Source organism: Caretta caretta, chromosome 16 (assembly GCF_965140235.1).
Source record: "Caretta caretta isolate rCarCar2 chromosome 16, rCarCar1.hap1, whole genome shotgun sequence".
Taxonomy (NCBI): Eukaryota; Metazoa; Chordata; order Testudines; family Cheloniidae; genus Caretta; species Caretta caretta.
This window is the reverse complement of record NC_134221.1, coordinates 21,688,785-21,708,170: the sequence shown is the minus strand read 5'-3', so window position 1 is coordinate 21,708,170 and position 19,386 is coordinate 21,688,785. Positions and strand designations below refer to the sequence as shown.

The 19,386-nt window shown below is 49.4% G+C and overlaps 1 protein-coding gene across 20 annotated transcripts in view; it reads right to left on the bottom strand.

The window, feature by feature from the left end:
• Positions 1 to 19,386, bottom strand: part of DAB2IP (DAB2 interacting protein) — a 347,539-nt gene that overhangs the window by 53,336 nt on the left and 274,817 nt on the right. For 19 of the 20 annotated variants that reach the window (XR_012665207.1, XM_048823306.2, XM_048823318.2 and 16 more), the window contains 2 exons: positions 15,160 to 15,258; positions 12,298 to 12,852 (listed from right to left, as the gene is read on the bottom strand). Coding sequence is in view for 19 of the 20 variants with exons in the window: in XM_048823306.2 (XP_048679263.2) it covers positions 12,298 to 12,852; positions 15,160 to 15,258 (654 nt within the window). In the remaining variant the exon portion in view is untranslated. Of the gene's footprint in view, positions 1 to 12,297; positions 12,853 to 15,159; positions 15,259 to 16,657; positions 17,134 to 19,386 lie in introns of all 20 variants that reach the window. The other variant, XM_048823320.2, reaches the window with a different exon arrangement.

The following is a 19,386-nucleotide window of genomic DNA, read 5'->3' as shown; positions in this document are numbered from 1 at the left end:
ATGATGGCATATATCACATTGGTAGATGTGCAGGTGAACGAGCCTCTGATAGTGTGGCTGATGTGATTAGGCCCTAGGATGGTGTCCCCTGAATAGATATGTGGACAGAGTTGGCAACGGGCTTTGTTGCAAGGATAGGTTCCTGGGTTAGTGTTTCTGTTGTGTGGTGTGTGGTTGCTGGTGAGTATTTGCTTCAGGTTGGGGGGCTGTCTGTAAGCAAGGACTGGCCTGTCTCCCAAGATCTGTGAGAGTGATGGGTCGTCCTTCAGGATAGGTTGTACATCCTTGATGATCCACTGGCTGATTACTGTGCGGCAGAATGGGGCTCCAGTCGCCATTGTGGCAAGTTGGACTCAGTGATCAGCTCTGCCCTTCACATCATGGCGTGATCTGGACAACTCCAGTCTCCAATCTTCCAGTCCTGGCTGTCATTGGTCCCCTGGTGACTAGGCGTGAAGGCAGGGTCCTGGCTGCATTACTGTGCACAGCCAACGATCACGACAGCGTACTTCACAATTTCATCTCAAAGCCATGTCAACAATGCCAGCGAAAGTCAAGATATCCCTTTTCTGAAATAGCTGACCCTGTCAGACAGCACGTCAGACACAGTCTTTCTAAGGAACAGCAGCAGCAGGTGATGTGGGACTAAATTTTGGATCGATGGCTCATTTCTTTGCAGATAGGCAAAGCAGATCTAGGTCCCTTAGTCTCTCCAGCTCAGTTCTCATGTGCCCCTCTGAACAACCACATGCACCAAAAGATCCTTCCTTGTTACAACAGGGTACATTGGGTTTTAATTTACATCTTCACTGTTGGGGTTTCTTGAGCGCCTTGCCCTGCCCTGTGGAACTCAAGAACAAAGAGCGTGCCATCTGGTCACGGACTGCCCTCTTTCTCCTCAGGATGATGGATGGAGGTGCTGACGTCTCCAGATGATGTGGCCATCATAGAGTGGCTTCATCACTGACTCAACATCAAATTCATTGTTTGTGCTGTCAGAAGCCATGCGCCAGAAGACTATAAAGGCAGGATAAAAACGCAGAACAAATAGGAGCCCAGTTGAAGCAAAAAAATCCTCACTGCAGGAAACCTGCATGAACACTCTGGACAGATTCACAATCTTCTGGGGCACCTGGGGCAGTGTCTCAGATTAAGAAATTGCCTTGGGACATGCCTACCTTCTTCCCATCAGCTGTATACGCTCTAGCCTTCCAGGGGGTAGAACTGCTCCACAATCCAAGCCTGACACCGAGAGCACAGCAATCTCTGTCGTGGGTTAGAGCAGCCACAGCAGAATGGGAGATAGGCAGCAGCGGTCAGCAGTGAAGCAGGGGGACTCCTTGGTTCTGGCATGACCAAGTCTCATCTGCCTACGAGTCTGGTGGGATCAACTACTGGCATCTCCAGATGACTGCGTGGGGAATCCAACTCGACTTGCAGCGAGTGCAGCCCTATAAAGATCAATGAACCAATGCCTCCCCTCAGTGAACACCACAAGGAGACGCAGTGCACAGGGCTCCCACCCGGTGCCAGTGGAAGAAGCGGATTACCCACCTGGCCCTCTCACCAAACACATGCAAAGCAGCTCTACCACCCCTCAGGGTGTCCCCCATCCATGAAAGATCCAGTCCCCGCTACCTTTGCAGTCACTGCCCGCTCACTAGGCTCATCTCATTTACCGCACAGCTCCCTGCAAGGCAAGTGGCAATTGAAAAGGTCATGTTGGTAATTGCTTCATTACATAGCTTAATAGGCTCCCTGCAAAATGCACGTGTATTGGAAGGCGATCTTTCAGTCGGAAGCAGCAGTTGCATTGCTGTGTGGGTTTATTAGACTGCAGCGCCCTACTATGCTTTGCATATGGAACAGACACCTGGGTGTATTATTATGGGTGTATTACTCTACGCTTGGACGGGTTACGTGCTTATCTAAAGGCCCGGCACAGCCAGAGTCTGTGACCTTTAGGACACATTCAAGGCCTGGCTGTTTTCTCAGGCCTTCACTGGAATGACCGTTACACAATGCATTTGGCCTGTGTTAGCAGGCTAGTCTTTGTACAGTCACTTGGAAGAGGCGTATTATTACTCCTATATGCTGACGTAACCTTTACAGCAATAGCTGCCCCAGTCCCTGCCCCAGAGAGCTTTCAGTCTAAGTTAGACAAGCCTAGGACACAGAGACAGACAAAGGGAGGCAACAGGAAAAAGATAAAGCCAACAGTATGTCTGGTGAGCTCACAAGTCAATCGTGGGAGCTGGGGAATTTCCAAAGGGAGATGAGGGTCAGGCACAGGGGAGGAGCAGGCAGCACAGAGGGCACGTGGTGAGAAACTGAGGCATATGGATTCCTAAAAGAGGTTCAGCAGTCTGGAAAGGTTGTGAGCCACTGTTCTAGACACAAGGAGCAGTACAATACAAGGGACAAAGAGAGCAACAAGGCAAGAAGACAGGTAAGCTGTTTGGGGCAGGGACTGACCTGTTCTGAGTTTGTACAGCACCCAGCACAACAGGGCCCAGACCCATGCCTGGTGCGCCCGCGCACTACCACAATACATATAAACAATAGTGAGTGACAGGTGAGGAGACATAGGCGGGTGCAGAGCTGTGTAGAGCTCTGGGAAGAGGACAACGTATGGAACCCAGGAGTCCTGACTCCTAATCCCTGCTTCTAACTTCTCGGGATCTGCACTGACGGTGGTCATTTCACGCAAGCCAGGTAGCTGACCCCTTTTCCACTGAGACTTTAGGGGTCGTCCAGTGAAGACTTTAAAACCAGAGTCTCCACAGCTTCCAGGTCTCTCCGGGGAGTGGGTGTTTGTAACGTCCTTCCATGGCATTGAAAGGATCAGTGTGTGGGCAACTCTAGCAGTGACCTCGTTTAAGGCAATGAAGAGACTAATTGAAGGAATATTGCGTTAGTATGCTGAATAACAAACCCACAGGCGCTTACTGTGTGGCGCCTAAAACAACCCCCTCAGGCAGGAGGCAGGAGTGCATGAACAGAACTCATGGGTAAGAGGGGAATGGCTCTTACAGGAATGGTTTAGAAATGCCTACGCTTGTAACACACAACGCTGGGAAACCCAGTACTGCTCTCTGGAGCTGCCACGCACCATCTCGCCTCCCTTGCTGGAGAAAACGGGGGGAGGGGGGACGGGGTTGGGGCTGAGAAAGGCAATTAAAGGCATAATTAGCTTGACTATGGCTGCTATAAAAGTATTATCAGATAGATAAGCTCTTCGTGGGGGCAATTATATGGCTGCTGCCAGTTACATACACGCGAGTGAAATGGCATCCTAGGGCAGGGAACAGCACCGCTGCTTTGCAATCTGAACAGCCTTCTCTACAAAGAGGACCGCAGGGCAGGGGGGGCCAACCTGTGGCTCCGGAGCTGCCTGCGGCTCTTCAGAGGTTAATATGTGGCTTCTTGCACAGGCACCGACTCCGGACTGGAGCTACAGGTGCCAACTTTCCAATGTGCCTGGGGCAGGGGGGAGCGGATGGGGGCTGCTGGCATATTCCTGTGGCTCTTTGGCAATGTACATTGGTAAATACTGGCTCCTTCTCAGGCGCAGGTGGGGCACCCTTGCCCCAGGGCAAGTTCCAAGAGAAACAGCTCTGTGCAATATGTCCTACCCTCCTGAACTGCCTGCACCGCAGGGCTCTGTCCTGGGATCCCAGCTCTTCCCTGGGCTGCTGAGTTTCATTTAGGAGACACAGGCTCCTGCAGCCCTCCATGTCATTCACTGTTCAGCAAAGCTACATGAGGTCCAAACTAGCCACACTGCTGGGTGGCTCTGGCCAAACCCATGTGGGCCAGGAGGGGAGAGGATGGGGCACGAGTTGCAGAATGTTTTCTTTCACCCCAGCATTTCCATGGCCAAAAACTGAGGGAGAGAGCAGGGAGCTTTCAGCAGGCTGGTACAGGAGGGAAGTAAATACTTCTGCTTCAGAGAGGCAAATCCTCACAGAACAAACAAATACGGAGCCAAGTGTTACTCCTCATTACTTCATTGCCTGGAAAATATAGATTGCACATAAACAGCCAGTTAGTTAGAGCTTAGTCGGAGGTGGGTTTTGTTCTACCATCCATCTGGGGAAGAGAGTTTTGATCTGTTTACATGTTTATAAAACTGGCTCACATATTTTTAAGATGGGCCAGGAATGAATTTAGGCATTGAGACTACTGTGCTGCAGGTTTACAAAAGTCAGAGAGTAACAGCTGCATTTCTAATCACGACGATGCTCCTTTCTATAATGCCTTTCCTCTGAGGATCTCAAAGCACATTACAAAGATTACGTCTCACAACATCACATTATATTGCTTTACAGATGGGGAAACTGAGGTACATAGCAAGTCAATAGGGCAGCCAATAACCAAATCCAGGAGCCCCAACTCCCAACCCTGTGTAACCACAAGCCCATGCCTCCTCTTCAAAGAAACAACCGTGCCACTTTCAGGCTAATCTTTTCACAAATATAAAAAAAGAGCCAAGAAAACTGCACCCAGCACCGGAGCACATTTAGGTCTGGATATTTTTCAGACTTTCCAGTGGGCTGGAGCAGCTCCATAAACCTAGATCCTTTGCTTTTAACTTTATCAAATGCCTTTCCCTTTTCTCCCCAGCTATCTTCTGCCTTGGCTACTGGTCAGGGTTTTGCAGGCATGTTGAACTCTCCAACCGCCTGTGGGAGAGTCCAGGGCTTTGGAGCAGAGCCCGGAGCTGGAGTGCGGAGCAGCTCTGGAGCAGTGGAGCTGCAGGTTTTTGCCTGGAGCTGGAGCAGAGCCGGAGCACAGCTTTGAAGCCCTGCGGGAGACACTTTTCTTCCTCCTCAAACACCCACGCAAAATAGCACTGTCCTTGAGTTAGGTGCGGGCTTGTTATCTATATTTTCCACAGGCTAATCTGCAGCATGGGCACAGCTGTGCGGCCAGGCCCAGTCAGACACAAAGAGAAAATGGAGCGAGAGGAAAGGCAGGAACAAAAAGAGGATGAGATGAGGAATCTTTGCCACTACAGCTTGTCCTGGTGGTTCTCAGGCCTGAATGCTAACAATCCCACCCCACCTCAACCCAGAGCCTCTGATGAAACAGTGCTGCAGTGTCTACAGGAATGGTCCAAAATGCTACAGCTTTCCCTGAGGACCTGCAGTACTTTGGACCTTTGCTGTTTCACACCACGCAGCTCTCTCTCCAATAAGGGGTAGGTCTACACAGCAGCGGGGAGGTGCAATTCCCAGCTCAGGTAAACCTATACGCCCTAGTGCTGCTCAGGCTAGCACCTAAAAACAGCAGGGCGGTCATGGTGGCTTGAGCTAGTCGCCCGAATACAATCCCGCCCAACCTCTGGGTGTGTCCTCGGGTGGCCAGCCTGAGCTGCCGCCTTTGCTGCCAGAGCCACAGCGCTGTCTGTGGCAGCTTGAGCAGGTCTAGCGCATGTCTGGCGAGCCACGCTAGGAGGCGCCCTCCCAGCTGCTGCGTCGATATCCCTGAAGGGAGTTTAAGCACCAGGATGATACAGCAAAGAGAAGCAGCTAAACTCTCGTACCCAGAAACACCCGCTGGCACTGACAGCAGAACTCGTGCCGGGAGCCTTTCTCGGGAGTGGCACCCGCACCTCAACACCAGGCGGAGGGCCCTTTAGAACGAGGCGGTACATCTTCACTGCAGAAAGGACGTTGTTTTCTTAGCCCAGGTTAAAGTAACAATGAAGACACAGCAACCTGGCTTTTAACTTGGGTTACTGGCTCAAATTCACCCTGAGGCTCCCCACAGGTTGTAACACGAGCTGCTAAACTGAGCTGCTGTATCTTCACTCCTGTTTTAACTCGGGTAAATTAAACCAAATTAAAAGCTCAGCTTTCTTTGCAGTGAAGACATGCCCTTGGACTGAGCCACCTGCTTCACTAGTTAAAGTAGTTGACATACCCATTATAGGCTGGACGGTCTTATTGCTAATCACGCCAGAAGTCTCCTTTAACCAAGTGAAGGGAAAATAGCACAGAGCTGGTATTTCTGGCATTCCTGCCCATTTCTTATTTTAATAAACCACTACTGCGTTGTACCAGCCTGAAAGGTGGTGGGCCAGACTTTGCCTTCTGACATGGGTGTGCAATGCCCACTGATTTCCAAGGGATTGGTGTGCATGGATCTGGGGGCAGAATTGGACCCCATGGTGTTATTGACCATTTACATATGGCACCATGCTGCTTTACAGAGAGTAAAGGTACTGTGCTTACAATATAGCTCTGACTCTGCTGTAACGCCATGTTTCTGACAGTGGGAGGGGTAGCATAGTGCCTCATGGTGCACAGGAGTCGATGAGGGAAGGGGGAGACAAGAATGATTTTGCAGCCCCTCTGCACTGCTAAGGTCAGCCGTGCAGCTCAGCAGCTGTTTGCCCTGCTTCCAGAGGCTCACATTCTCTCCCTAACACTTGGCTCAGTGGAGCCCCCACTGTCCTGCTCGATCCCCACCCCAGCCAGCAATGTTGCATGGCACCCACGCACTTTACCCCCCCCACACCCCACCCCTCGACCTAGGCATCTTCTCTTTCTTAGCACTTGTCTATACACTGTACTAATTTAACTAAGCGATGCAACCCCCAGGGTGAGAGCCGTATTGGGATAAAGGTGTATAACTTTGTACCAGTATAACTGTGTGTCGATAAATCCTCATTCAGGTATAAATTCTCTACTGACATTAGATGTTTTCCTTCTGTCTCCTCTCCCTCCTTCCCCAGCTAACTGAGTCTCAGCATGTGGTTACAATCAGGAAAGTGGCTCTCAGAAAGACATCTTCAAGAGTCAGATTTATTCCTCTCTCTTACTTGCACTTGGCTTCCACGCCATCACGAGATTTCAACAACTGCCTGACATCAGCAAAGCAGGGGAGGCTCTTTCTGCTCTTCTCATTATGCCTGGGCCAACAAAGGGGGGGTAGTGCCAGGCTACTGGATGAGGCAGAGCAGAATCCCGGTTGTTCTTTCACTGCTATAATGGCTCTGACGTCAAATCCCACATTTTACAAAAATTGGGGAAATTGAAGCACAGAGCCATGATGTGACTTGGACAAGATCAACCAGCAAGTCAGTGATGGAGCAGGAAACAGAATCCGGAACTATGCTGCAATGAACAGACAAGAGAAATGTTGCTGGGGCTGGACAGTCTTTCTGGGGGATCTGCTGATCTCTGTACAGCAGTCCGTGCATATGCCCTCCCTGCCTCTGGGTCTAATCTCCATCAGTCACCTGGGAGGGAAGGAGCACAGAGCCTGGCTCAGAAACACTCCATTGCAGATGCCAAAGCCCCATAGGGGGGCGTGGCTCATGGTTTTGAAAAGATCACTGTGCGGATTGAGAACAATCGTCCTCCTGTCGCCCGGCAGGCCTCTGAAGAGTGACCGTTAATCCCAGAGAGATGGCTGGACGCGTCAGGCAGCCACGCTGCGCACTGTCTGCAGGGCAACAGGGTCATGTTCAATAGAGGTTCTGCCCATCTGCGAGAGCTGCACTGGATGAACACATCTGCCCAATACCTACATGCTTCATTGAAGGATTAAGCCATATTTACAGCAAATCAGTGATGGAAATCAGGGCCTGAAACAGCGCGGGAGCAGGAGCAATTAGCAGCTAACGAGTCTGCACAGATAGATGATAATCCACTGGACACTTAGCTCTCACTTCATCTTTAATTGCTGCTTTAGCATCGCAACTGCAGCCAACAACCACCAAAAAACCTTTATCAGCAAAATTAATGACCAGCCATTTATTACGGTGTCTGTGCTCTACAGCTGAGTGAGGGCAGGAGAAAGGGACTGGAGCACTGCTGAGGTTTGTGGAAATAGCTCCTCAGAAAGTGCAGGCATGTGTGCCACATGCTGGCAAGAGAGTGGCTCCCTGGGCTAGTGGAGACTACAGCGGGTTGGGAGAGGGAGAGGGGTTGTTGTCAGCTGACTCTCCAGCGCGTATGCCCACCATGTGTAGTGCAAACCTTGCAAGGGCAGCATGTAAACTAGCCCCAACTCAAACCTAGTCCCCATACCCTCAGGCCTTGATCACTGTGCCCTCGAACCCAGCTGGGCTCTGTGCCCTTCAATCTCATTTAGCTGTGTATCCTGCACCCTCAGACCTGACTCAGCCCCCTGCCTGCATCCCCATGCCCTCAAATCCCATTTGGCCTTAGGCCCCGCACCCTCAATCCCAATTCTGCTCCATCCCACTTCTGTGTTTTGGCCGCCATTCAGACTTAAACCAGATCCCTGATTCAAATGCAAACACTGCTCGCCCTGGTTCTGATTTGCCCTCTAATGCATTCCCTGCACAGCACTGCACCCAGTGCAGCCACGAACTTGAACCTGAGCCTAGCCCGATGTGGGATCTGAAAACCGGCTCATCCCTAATAATCCTCCAGCTCAGACACTAAGGAGCCAACTCTCAAGCTTCCCCCTCAGCCTGGCCCCTGGCACTTCCACTGGACTCACAAACTCCACTGTGACGGATGAAGCAGCAGAGGCTGCAAATGGGGCATCATTTCCACTGCCTAATTTTCAGGGCTTGGAGTCTCTGGTGTCAATAATTTCTAATGCTAACGCACCCCTGGCTGGAGCCGCCCTGGGCTAACATGGCTTACTCCAGAGGCGGGCCAGCCAGCGGGCTTACAGCTAGGGGGAATTTGGGTCTGAAGGAGCTGCTGCCGGCCAGCTCCAAACCAGGTACAGTTCAGAGCTCTCCAGATGCCCACCCCTCAGAAACACAACAGCCACACTAAGGGCAAACAAACAAACAACAAACTCAGCTAGGTCTCCTGCAGGTTGGGAAGGAAGGGAGAGAGAGAGAGACCGTTTCTATTTTTGGATGCATGGGAGATGCTCCAATACCACTGTGATGAGGGCCAGACAGACAGCTACAGAGCGAGGAGACAACATGGCAATACAGCGATCAGGCTTTTCTAAAATTTGAGCTTTTTAAATGCTATCTCCCTCTGCTCCAGCTTCCAGCAGGGATCCGGGTTCATCTCTCTGTGCGTGCCAGGGCCCTCACATTAAACAGCCTCCCAGCTCCATTCGAAACAGACACACAAATCTGAGCTGAGGTAAAATGGGAGCATTTGCTGCTGGACGATTCACTTGCGAACCCCTGACAAGCTTCCAGGAGCGGACGAGGGAGAGAATGGGGTAAGGCCGTTATCTGAGCTGAAAGCCCTGCCTGTCTGCACTCCCACTGGTCACTGAAGTGCTAGGCATGGCAAGCAGAACGCAGCTTCTGCAGGACAAACACTAAATAATAGAGAGACATTCTCTTCCTCCCGAAGTACCAGCGTTTTGTTAACAATCAGTATTTGAGACTCAGTCTAGTTCCCTCATCCCCAGACCAATGCCCCCCACTAAGCCCTTTGTCAGCAGGCTCAGCAGAGAGGCTGGGGACAGGCTGGGCCATAGCCGAAATTCCCCCTCGCACCTGGAGCTGCTCCCTTTCCAGAGCAGTGAGAGAAGCTTGCTCTGCAGCCTTTTGACTCCCGGAGTGGCCACTGACGTCTCACTAGCCCCAATGTACTAAAAATAAAATAACTTTAATGCAAATCCATGAGTCGGCGCCCAGCCTTGCCTACCCACGTGAGTAGCCCTGTGGATCCCAGAGGGGATGACTCATGTGAGCAGGGTTTGTGGCATCAGGTCTTTCCTGTAGAAAGCCAACCACCGCCCCGTATCATTGCTGTTTGCTAGTGATGACCAGGGAGCAGCCTCACCAGCCCAGCACCCCACCCCACTCAACAAGCCCATTCTTGGCCTTCTTCAGCTCCGTGCCTGCCTTTGGCTAAGTCACATGGGAGCGGGAGGGGGTTGTGCTTGGCTTTGCCATGTCCCGCAAGACCCCCAGCCCAGCCCAGCCCAGACACGAGCTTGTTGTTGCCCGCGAAGCTCTCACGCGCACGTGTCTCCTCACTGCGTCTCGTCACTCAATCGGCGGCGCAGAGGGTTTGCCGTGCTAGTGAGCACTCTGCAGCGCCCCGTTTGTCGCCCCGAGGCGGTGGGAGGAGGGGGCGACCGAGGCAGAGGGAGGAGGGGGCGACCGAGGCAGAGGGAGGAGGGGGCGACCGAGGCAGAGGGAGGAGGGGGCGTTGTCTCCCAGTGAGTATCCCTTTCACTGTGCTGCTGTTTTTATTTTTATTTCTCTTTGCTTGTCCAGCTCCTCTACACAAGATGCAGCAACCGGCTCCCATGCTCCAATAATTCCTGTTGCTCTGACAACTCTCTAACCCTTGTGCTAAACGCTGACGGCAGATGACAGGCAGTGAAAGCAGAAGCTCCACTGTAGGGGGACATTTATCCAACCTGTTTACTGTTTGCTATTTCCCCAGTGGAGTATCCCTGGGCTCTCGAGCAGCAATGCACAGACACGTGCAAACACACTTGCTCCTTCCTGAGCCTCTCTGGGTCTGGCCACAGGAGGGGCTCGGGCAAGGAGCAGCGTGACAGCGCTCACAGACAGACACAGCTACCAAGGCCAGGCCTACACGTAGAACGTTGGTCCATATGGTCATGCTGGTCTGGGGGGTAGGTTTTTTATGACCGTTTTATACCGGCAAAAGTCCTAGTGTAGACACAGCTATACCAGCCAAAATAGTGTGTTGGTATCGCTCATTTCATTTGGGGAAATGTATACGTATGCTCCTGCTGGTATCAGCTACATCTCCACTAGGAGGGCTTGTGCATGCAGCTGTCCCAGCAAACATTTGCTAGTGCAGACTAGGTCCAAGTCAGCGGCAGAATCAGCCAGGGCAGAGGTGGCCTCAGGTGCTTTCTGATGGAGCAATCGCAGAAAGTCACTGGCCGAGCTGATCCTGCACCCACTGAAGGCAATGATACCACAGGCCGCTGGACCACGTCTGGGTTTGATGTTCCTCCCTGTGACCAAGAAGACAGTGGCGACGTCTACGTTTGGAGCTGGGTGTGATTCCCAGCCCCAGGAGACGTACTCGTGCCAGCTCTCGTTGAGCTAGCGGGCTAAAAGTGGAACTTAGCCTCAGCAGTGCGAGGGGTGGGATGAGTTAGACACCCCCCAACCCCACGGCTGTCAGAGAGCCTAGGCCAGTACTCGGGAAGCTAGCCCGTCCTGCCGCTTGCGCTGCCTCAGTGAGAGCTGGCAGGAGTATGTCTCCTGAGGCTTTGAAGACAGCCCAGACATACCCTGAAACAGGGCACAACGTACGCCTGGTGCCCCTGGGAGCAGCTCCCGGCTCCCTGACAGTTAATCCCCTTGGTGAAGTTTTGCTGCCTTGACCCAGTCTATTGGTTTAGTTCATCTCCGCACACAGGAGGTGAAGAGCAGACAGGAGGGGAAGCCCCAATTCCAGTTCTCAAGCAGGCTGCAAGACTCCTTAGCACCGCAGAGGCTTTGAAAATCTTGCTGAGCCATCAAGCCAAGGCCCCCACTCCCTAGCTGGTAAGTTCAAGGAGAAATTAATGGACAAAATGAAAACTGGCCATTTGTCCCATTCACACCTCACCCTCCCACTACAGCTGCTGGGCTACCATTGCCCATTCAAGTTATACTGATGTTGCATGGGGACGTACACTCCGCAGCATGCTCTGTGCGTACTCCCTTGCCTGGACCTAAATGCTCCGTGCTTGGCTAGGCTGTCTGTGAAGTGATGTTCACTAAGTCAGTCACTCCGCCTCTCTTCCCCTCCCTGCATCCTCACACAGAAAAATTGAAACTACTCGCAGAAATCTCAGACTCCCCCAGGCCGGCCGCCCAAAGCCCGGTGGTGGGGGATTCACAGGGATGTTAGCAGTTCATCCAGCTGAGCTCAAACAGCTGGTCTTCCAGAGTTTGCAGCTCTTCCACATCAGTCCCCCTCACCTGGAAATACCAGTATCCTGTGAGTTCCTCACCAATCCGAAAGCAGGGACAAGAGACACTGCAGTGCTAATGGACCCATTTGCATGTGCCTGAGGTGGGCTCCTCTCTAACACCTCCCACATACTACACAATTTCTTCCATGGCCCTGACCAATGAGGCACACATCCCACTGGGACAAGTGCCAGTGAATGGACTGAGCAAGAAGCAATTTACTGACAATAAATAAAAACAGTCTGCTTAAATAGACCAGGACCCAGAAAGCCCACTACACGTGCTGCTAACTTGTCTATGGTAAAAGAAGAATTATAAACATGGTCAATGGGGAAGGGCCGAGCCAAAGTTCAGATCCATGTGTAGCTGGGGGGTATTTGGATCTGAGGTTCTGCATCAGGTCTGTCTATAAGGGGATTGTACAGGTGATGTGGGGATCTTACCTTGGCCTTCCCAGTGCTTTGCAGAATATGGACCAGTGCAGAGGCCATCTCCTCTTTGTTCTTCACACTCAACGCAGGCTCCAGCACTGAGCAGAGCACCATGTAATTGTTAGTGATGTACTCGGCAAACTCCTTGTACATCTCCATGGGGAGGATGCTCATGCTCTGGTAGCGTGACTTGATGCGGATCATAGGCCCTGCGGACTTGCCCTTGCTGGGGTTGGGGCTGATGACAGGGTACCACTTCTCCACAAACTGCCGCCCTGTTACGGAGCCCACGGGGATATTCACCTGCCCGATGAAGTTGGTCTTGTCTTTCTTTTTTTTCTTGTCAGTCTCTTTGTATAAGTGCACCGTAATGGTTTTGAGCGACGGGAGGTTATTAAATTCAAAGTGCTCCCCCCAAAAGACGTTGTCAGTTTTCAATTTACAGGTAGTTCGTGCATAAAGAACGTCATCCAGGCATAATTCACACAAGTACTTCTTCTTGGCTGGCAGGTCCTTGGCTTCAATAATCCATAACTTTAACATATTCTCTACCCTTCTGCTGTTGTCCTGGAAAAGAGACACAAAGGAAAAGGTCAAGTGAAAAAAAAAAAAGGTACACAAACCGGAGAAATGAGTTAATTATTTCTGATGTGCTAAACGAGCAGAGGCTTAATTACATTTTATTTTAAGGAAATACTGGCTCTCAGGAATTTGCATAACAACACTACTTATGTTAATTTTCCAAATATCACTGTGCTCTCCATGTCTGTTGGTGCCAATTAATATAAAGGAACAAGGCAGATAAAATCCCTCCAAATTAAAAATGTACCATTTCCAGTTCTACTGCCAGGAAGGCCTCACAAGAAACAGGAAGGAGCCCTACCAATAATTAATGACTTTTTGTAAAACAGAAGCTATTGCACAGGTGTTTTCCCCTGTTTGTTCCATTGTTGTTATGTGGCAGCACTGGAACAGTATATTTCCTTTTCTGTAGCATGGCAGGAATAGAAGCATCCTCAAGTCCACACATGGATCACTTCATTTGTGACTGGAATGCAACCACTTCTGGGGTGGAAAGCAGCAGCTGTTGCATCACTGCCTACATATTTTAGGACGAGAACGAAGACTATTTAATTCAACTGAAACACTAGGGGGATTAAGGAAGACGGAATGAGTTACCTATGAGCTAAGCATTATTATTAGTCAGAAGTAAAACTTTGGCCTGGGTGCCACTTTTAACACTAATGCTGTGAACGATACCATGGAATCTTTAATGACCCCCAAATGGTCATGAACTCATCCCGATGAGGTAGCTCCAGGGGTACTAGTTTCAGTGATGACTTCAAGGAAAGAGCACCCCATAGTGAATCACCAACAACAGATTCTGCAGCACCCTCAGCTTTCCTTGGGTGTCTCCTATAACAGTAACGACCAGGCCTGACCCAGCTTCACTTAGGAGAGTGGAGAGCACAGTTGGTGGAAGTACACAATGGGGTGATGTGGGCTCAGGAAGTGCACATGCAGGAAATTATACAATACTACTAAAATCCTGGGATAAAAATATCCAATCAGATACTGAGAGTCTGTGTCTAGAAACTCAGACAAAAGGAGGAAAGTTAGCAGAGTCAGTGCAGGGCACTTTTCAAGATGGTGGCAAGTTTCCAAATGAGTGCCCATTGAACAGAGCTGCTCTGGGCCACGTTCAGCTACATCGACACAGAATAACCCCTCCTAATAACTGTTCTAGAGATGCTGGTGGGAGACACGTCGTCCCAGTCTCCCAGAGCTCTCTGCAGGTGGCTACAGCAACAGCTGCCATGCTCTGAAAGCAACCACAGCACAGGGGCTGAATTCAACACACAGTAAAACGTGCCCTGAGGGATAAGTTAGTCTCTCCATGCTGCTGTTTCCCCTCCTGTATTATGGAGGGCTCATTAGTTAGGGTACAAAATTTGGTGCTGAACTGGGGCACCAAACTTCGTGACAGTAAGGGCTGCATTAGCAGCTTTGCAGGGGGCCCAGACCTGTGCCTAACCAGCATACACAGTTACCTGCTGCTGCTAGCAAGAATGAATGCACAGAGCCCCTTCACTCTGAGCAACAAAAACAGCTTATTGGTTGAGTGTGTCAGCTGTGAAACCCTACAGGTGATCTGCTTTGTCCTTACCCTGGCACACAGAGAAGGGGGCAGCTCTAGGCTCCCTTTTAAGGTGCCTTTAGCTTCGACTAGCTCTAAGGGCACATTTTCAGCCCCCACCACCCATGCTCAACTGACAGAAAAGAGTTTGTTGCTGCAGTTTTAAATTCAGCAGATATAGGGAACAGGATGGCCTGGTAGCCTGCGTACAGGAATGGGAGCCATGTCCAAGCCCAAATTCCTCCATGGCCACATGCAACTCACTGAGATTCTGTGCCTCCATTTCCCCATCTCTATGTGGCTCGCAAACCCCAAATGTGGCTCGCAAACCCCACCAGTACCAGAGGGGCTGCTGTGAGGACTGAATATCTAGGGTTGTATTCTACCCCTGATGTCACCGTTTGTCTGGGGGCCGCCTGGTAAAGCGCTCTGAGGACCGGAAGCCCTAGATAAGTAGCAAGTATCATTAGTACTAAAACAAGACTGCAGGTTCTTGAGGTTTGATTGTTTCTCAGCGACAGCCCAAGAGGCACGTACTGGGGAAGAGAGGGCAGGAAATAATTGGCACTTTCCCGTAAATATAATTGTGGCAGAAAGTAATACGGAAAAAAGCTGACCTCCAATTACACTTAGTCACTAAAATGATACTATGTCCCCTAGTGCTACCATGCACTGGCTTATAAAATGTAATAACGAGGAGCAGAACTATTACAGAGGCAATTCCTCAAAGCCGCTACCTTATTTGGGTGCACGGCACGCCGCAGGTTCTCCATCCATTTATCTCGTTCTGCTGCAGAGCGACAGGAGAAGCATTTACTTCCTGATGAAGTCGTCACCTGCATGGAAAGGAACGGGGGTTATTTCTCAACAAGCACATTACAGACCTGGCTTTGGGGAAATTATAAAAAGGGGCTGGCTGGTGCTTTTATTAACACAAGCCAACAGCTTTTGCCAGGGAGTCGCCTCTAAGGCTGGTGCGCACGTCGGGCTGAGACCTCAAGCACAATGTTGAGCATCACAAGGGGTTAATCCTGGAGGCACATTGAGCCCACTTCCCCTCCCTCACATTGGTGCCAACCTGGAGTGATGGCACCAGAGCTGGGAGTTACCCCAGGGACCACCTGCCCCTCCGAGCCTGAGCTTCATTAAGCCATCGAGCGAGTGAGAGCAACTCAAGGCCCGATCCCGAGAGGGGCTGAGTGATGCAAGTTTCTAGTGCTCAGCATCTCTCAGGATTCAGCCCATACTCTGCAATTAGTCAAACCTCTTTCCTTTCCCCAACAGGGAATCCGAGCCCCTCCCACCACATCCTGCCCCTTTGACTCCACCTCTACTCGGTGGAAGTAGCTGCACTAGGAAAGAAAGAGTTTAATAACATTTCTGAGACTCCGCTTGGCCACCATGACATTGCCATCCAGGAATGGTTTGAGATCAATGACATTTCCACAACGTTCCCTAGCCTCCAGCAAGCTTCCCCGCACACTGCACAGAAATTCAGCATGAGCAAATCCGCCTCCGCATATGCTGCCTGATGGCCAGAGATAGGAGGGACGCAACACTTAGCAAGAGTCCTCAGGTGCCAACCATTTTCCTATTCACCTCACTGAGTTTTCACAGGATTAATTACTGTACAGGGGTCTACAAAGGCCAGTAAGATTCCTAAGCAGCTTCTTTCCAGCTAGCTGCAGCTCTGAAGTATCATGCGCCTATTAAATATGTATATTCCTCAAACAACTCTCCTTGAAACCCTGCTGGCAAATCAATAGACTATGATTTGGCATTAGGAATTCTGTATTATTCATAAAAACTTCATTCGGCTGCTTTGACCTCCTTTGTATTCATTGCATCTGTCCACATCCAATAATATTCTTTTTGAACGTCCTTGTTTGCAGACTGAAGGTATCTTACTCACACTTCAAATAAGCCCCCTTGGAGTATTATTTCCTCTGCTCCCTACTTGCAGAGTTCCTTGAATTTTCATCTTTTACCTCAGCTGCATTTGTTTTCCCACCTGGCAGGCTGGGTTCACCACTTTCACGGGATGCAATCTTCTTTTGCTTTGTAAATGCTCCGTGAAGTTTAATCTGTTCCTTCAGTGCAATCAGCATCAGGCCATCATTTCTTATTGGCTACCGTCGTGGCTGAGGTTAACACATATTATGCCTTTGAACAGAGGTTTCATGTGCCTCTATGGTATTTTCCAAATGGGACAAAAGAGAAGAGGTCCAACGTTACCTTCGCCGAGTGGATTCAATAGCCCTTCCACCTCTTGATATTCCAGCCAATTTCAGGTAGCTTCTGCTTCATGAGCTGTTCAAACCACTGCTAATGGCTAAGAGCAACCTTTTCTATTAGATTGCCATGCATCCATGCGCTGTACTGTAAATCTAAAGGATTCCTCTGGGCATGATGGAGTTATCTTTTATTACTGTTGAGAATGGAAGACTCCACATTAACAGGATTGCTTGTATCATCTCTGCCCACTTTTCTTTTTGGCATCTTTACATGCTTCTGTATGACTGCTACATTCCTCATGGTTTTCCTGCAACAAATCTGGTCTGCTTTATCCAGACTGCATGATCCCACTTCCTCCTCTTCCTGCTATGGCATTTTTACTGGGCTTGTCAGAATATCTTGACCATTTGCACAGAAGATACCCTGGAGCTGTACTCTTGGTCAGTCTAGCCACGGCACCTGAATGATAACTTTCCCTAAAAACAGAGAGTGCAAAACTGCATCACTTTTGCATACAAAAAAGTATGGCTAACACTGAGTTAAAGGCACAAAGAGCAAGGTAGACTCTGTTACTTCCAGAGTTACTTAACAATAGGGTTTACAGCTAAATAACATGGAAGAACATAGCATCAAATGCCCCTACAGATTGCTCAGTAACTGCTATAGAGGGGTGAATTTTGAATGTGCAGAACTTCAATTCAGATAGGAATCCAAAATGTGGAGGAATTTGAGGGTCTCTTCTCTTTTTACCCTAGTGATTAGACTTTGGAAGATCCAAAGTAATCACCAGGTAACGTACCCTATACTCAAATCTGGAGGACAGAGGTCTTGTACTCTAATGCTATGACCATGTCATTTAATGGCAATTGTCAGGGGCCAAATTCTGCAATCCTAAATGAAGCAAAACTCCCATTTAAATTCTGGGGAATTGTGATTAAGGACAACAGAATTCAGCCCTTCCATGAGGCTGCACCATTTAATCCCTGGGGGATCAGAAATTTTTGGATTGCTATTGGCTGAAATTCTCTTTAGGGCCAAATTCTGCTCTGTGACCTAGGTAACTCCCACTAAAACCAATAGGATTTACTCCCATATAAATCAGAGTAGAATTTAGCCCTTGTTCTACCCTAACGTCTGTTAATTCAATGCCAACTGTTTATGGTTTACCATTGTTTAATAAGATGTACATCTACTATATTTTATAACTACCCATCAATAAATTGGCATTAATTTAACAAACAAATATTCTATTAAATCCCAACTCAATGGATCACTGGATAATTATTCAAAAGTTAAATTCTAAGGTTTCCTCTCATAATAACCCTTCATAACTGGGGCATTCTGCATGTGTCAGACCAGAAAGTCTCCTGGCCCATTAGGAGTTGAAGGCCATGCCCAGCATATGCGCCTGGAAAGGCAATTTTCCCCAGATTTGCAAGAATGCCTAGACTTTGACCTGTGACCTAAATGTCATGCGATATAAATGATCTTCATGAGCTATTAATGATCTCCATGAAGACAGTATTCTGTTCACTTCAGGATTTTTAGATTTGCTAAAACAGTGTTAATGGACTCAAGTACTCAATTAGTAGTACTTGTTAATTGCTAACACTTATTTACTTTCATTATCCCCATTCCCTGAATGGACCGTTCCTCTAGTTAAACCAAACTGCCTTGTGACTTTTGCTACTATCTGAAAAACAGAATTGGGTTACATAACGTGCATTTGCAATTGGCTCATCCTTTGTATAACAACAACAACTTTGCAATTCCATCAGCTATTTCAGCCAAGGGTCTGAACTGGCTTTATGAACGAGAGTTAAGCCTACATTGTAGCAGGAATGGTGAGCATTCTCATACCCACGTTACAGAGAAGTTGCGTGACCTGTGCCTGGAGTGCAGGGGTACCACACACACACTAAGAACCATGCCTATGGCTGGCATGCAGAGTGTTTGGAAGGTTATCTGAGGGCTAGGGCTAATTGGAACTGCAACTACGCCAATCCAGCTGACATCCCCTTGTGCAGGTTGGGGGTGAAGGTGAAAGAGAAGGTCGGATGGGTAGGAGCAATTGCAGCCCTGAGGCTACAATAGCAATCAGGAAATCTCGTTGTAGCTGCTGCACATCATTCCTCCCATCCCCTGAAAGAATCTCTAGCACATGGCCCAGACACTGGGGCTGTGTGCTGGGACTCGCATTTGGCCTGCAGTGGGTAAGCAGCAGAGGCAGAAAACAGAATCCCAGAGTTCTGATTCCCACTCCTGGTTCTAATCACTGAACTCCTCAACTGGCAGAGCCAGGAACAGGCTCCAGGAACCCTGATGTCCAATCTCCTTCAGGAGACTACACTGCCTAATACGGATTTAGCAAACACAGCACACGCATCAGAACTAGATCATTATATTGGCTCGGAAACCTTTCTTCCGTTTGTTTAGGAGAGAGAAAAATCAGATGTTCAATAAGTTATTTGGAAGGATAAAAATAATAAATAAAACCCCAAATAAATATCGATCCCCACATTTTGCAGGAGGACGAGATTTAGAAAGACGGGGAAGTTCCACAAGAACAAATAGAAAGAAAATCCTAAGACACAGTGAGCCAAATTTGGACCTAGTGGAAGCAGGTGCATTACTATTGACTTCAAAGGGCATGCATCCACTTACACCTGATCTGAATTTGGCCCCACTGCAGATGAATATAACTGGGCAATCAGTCACATAATGTCTCA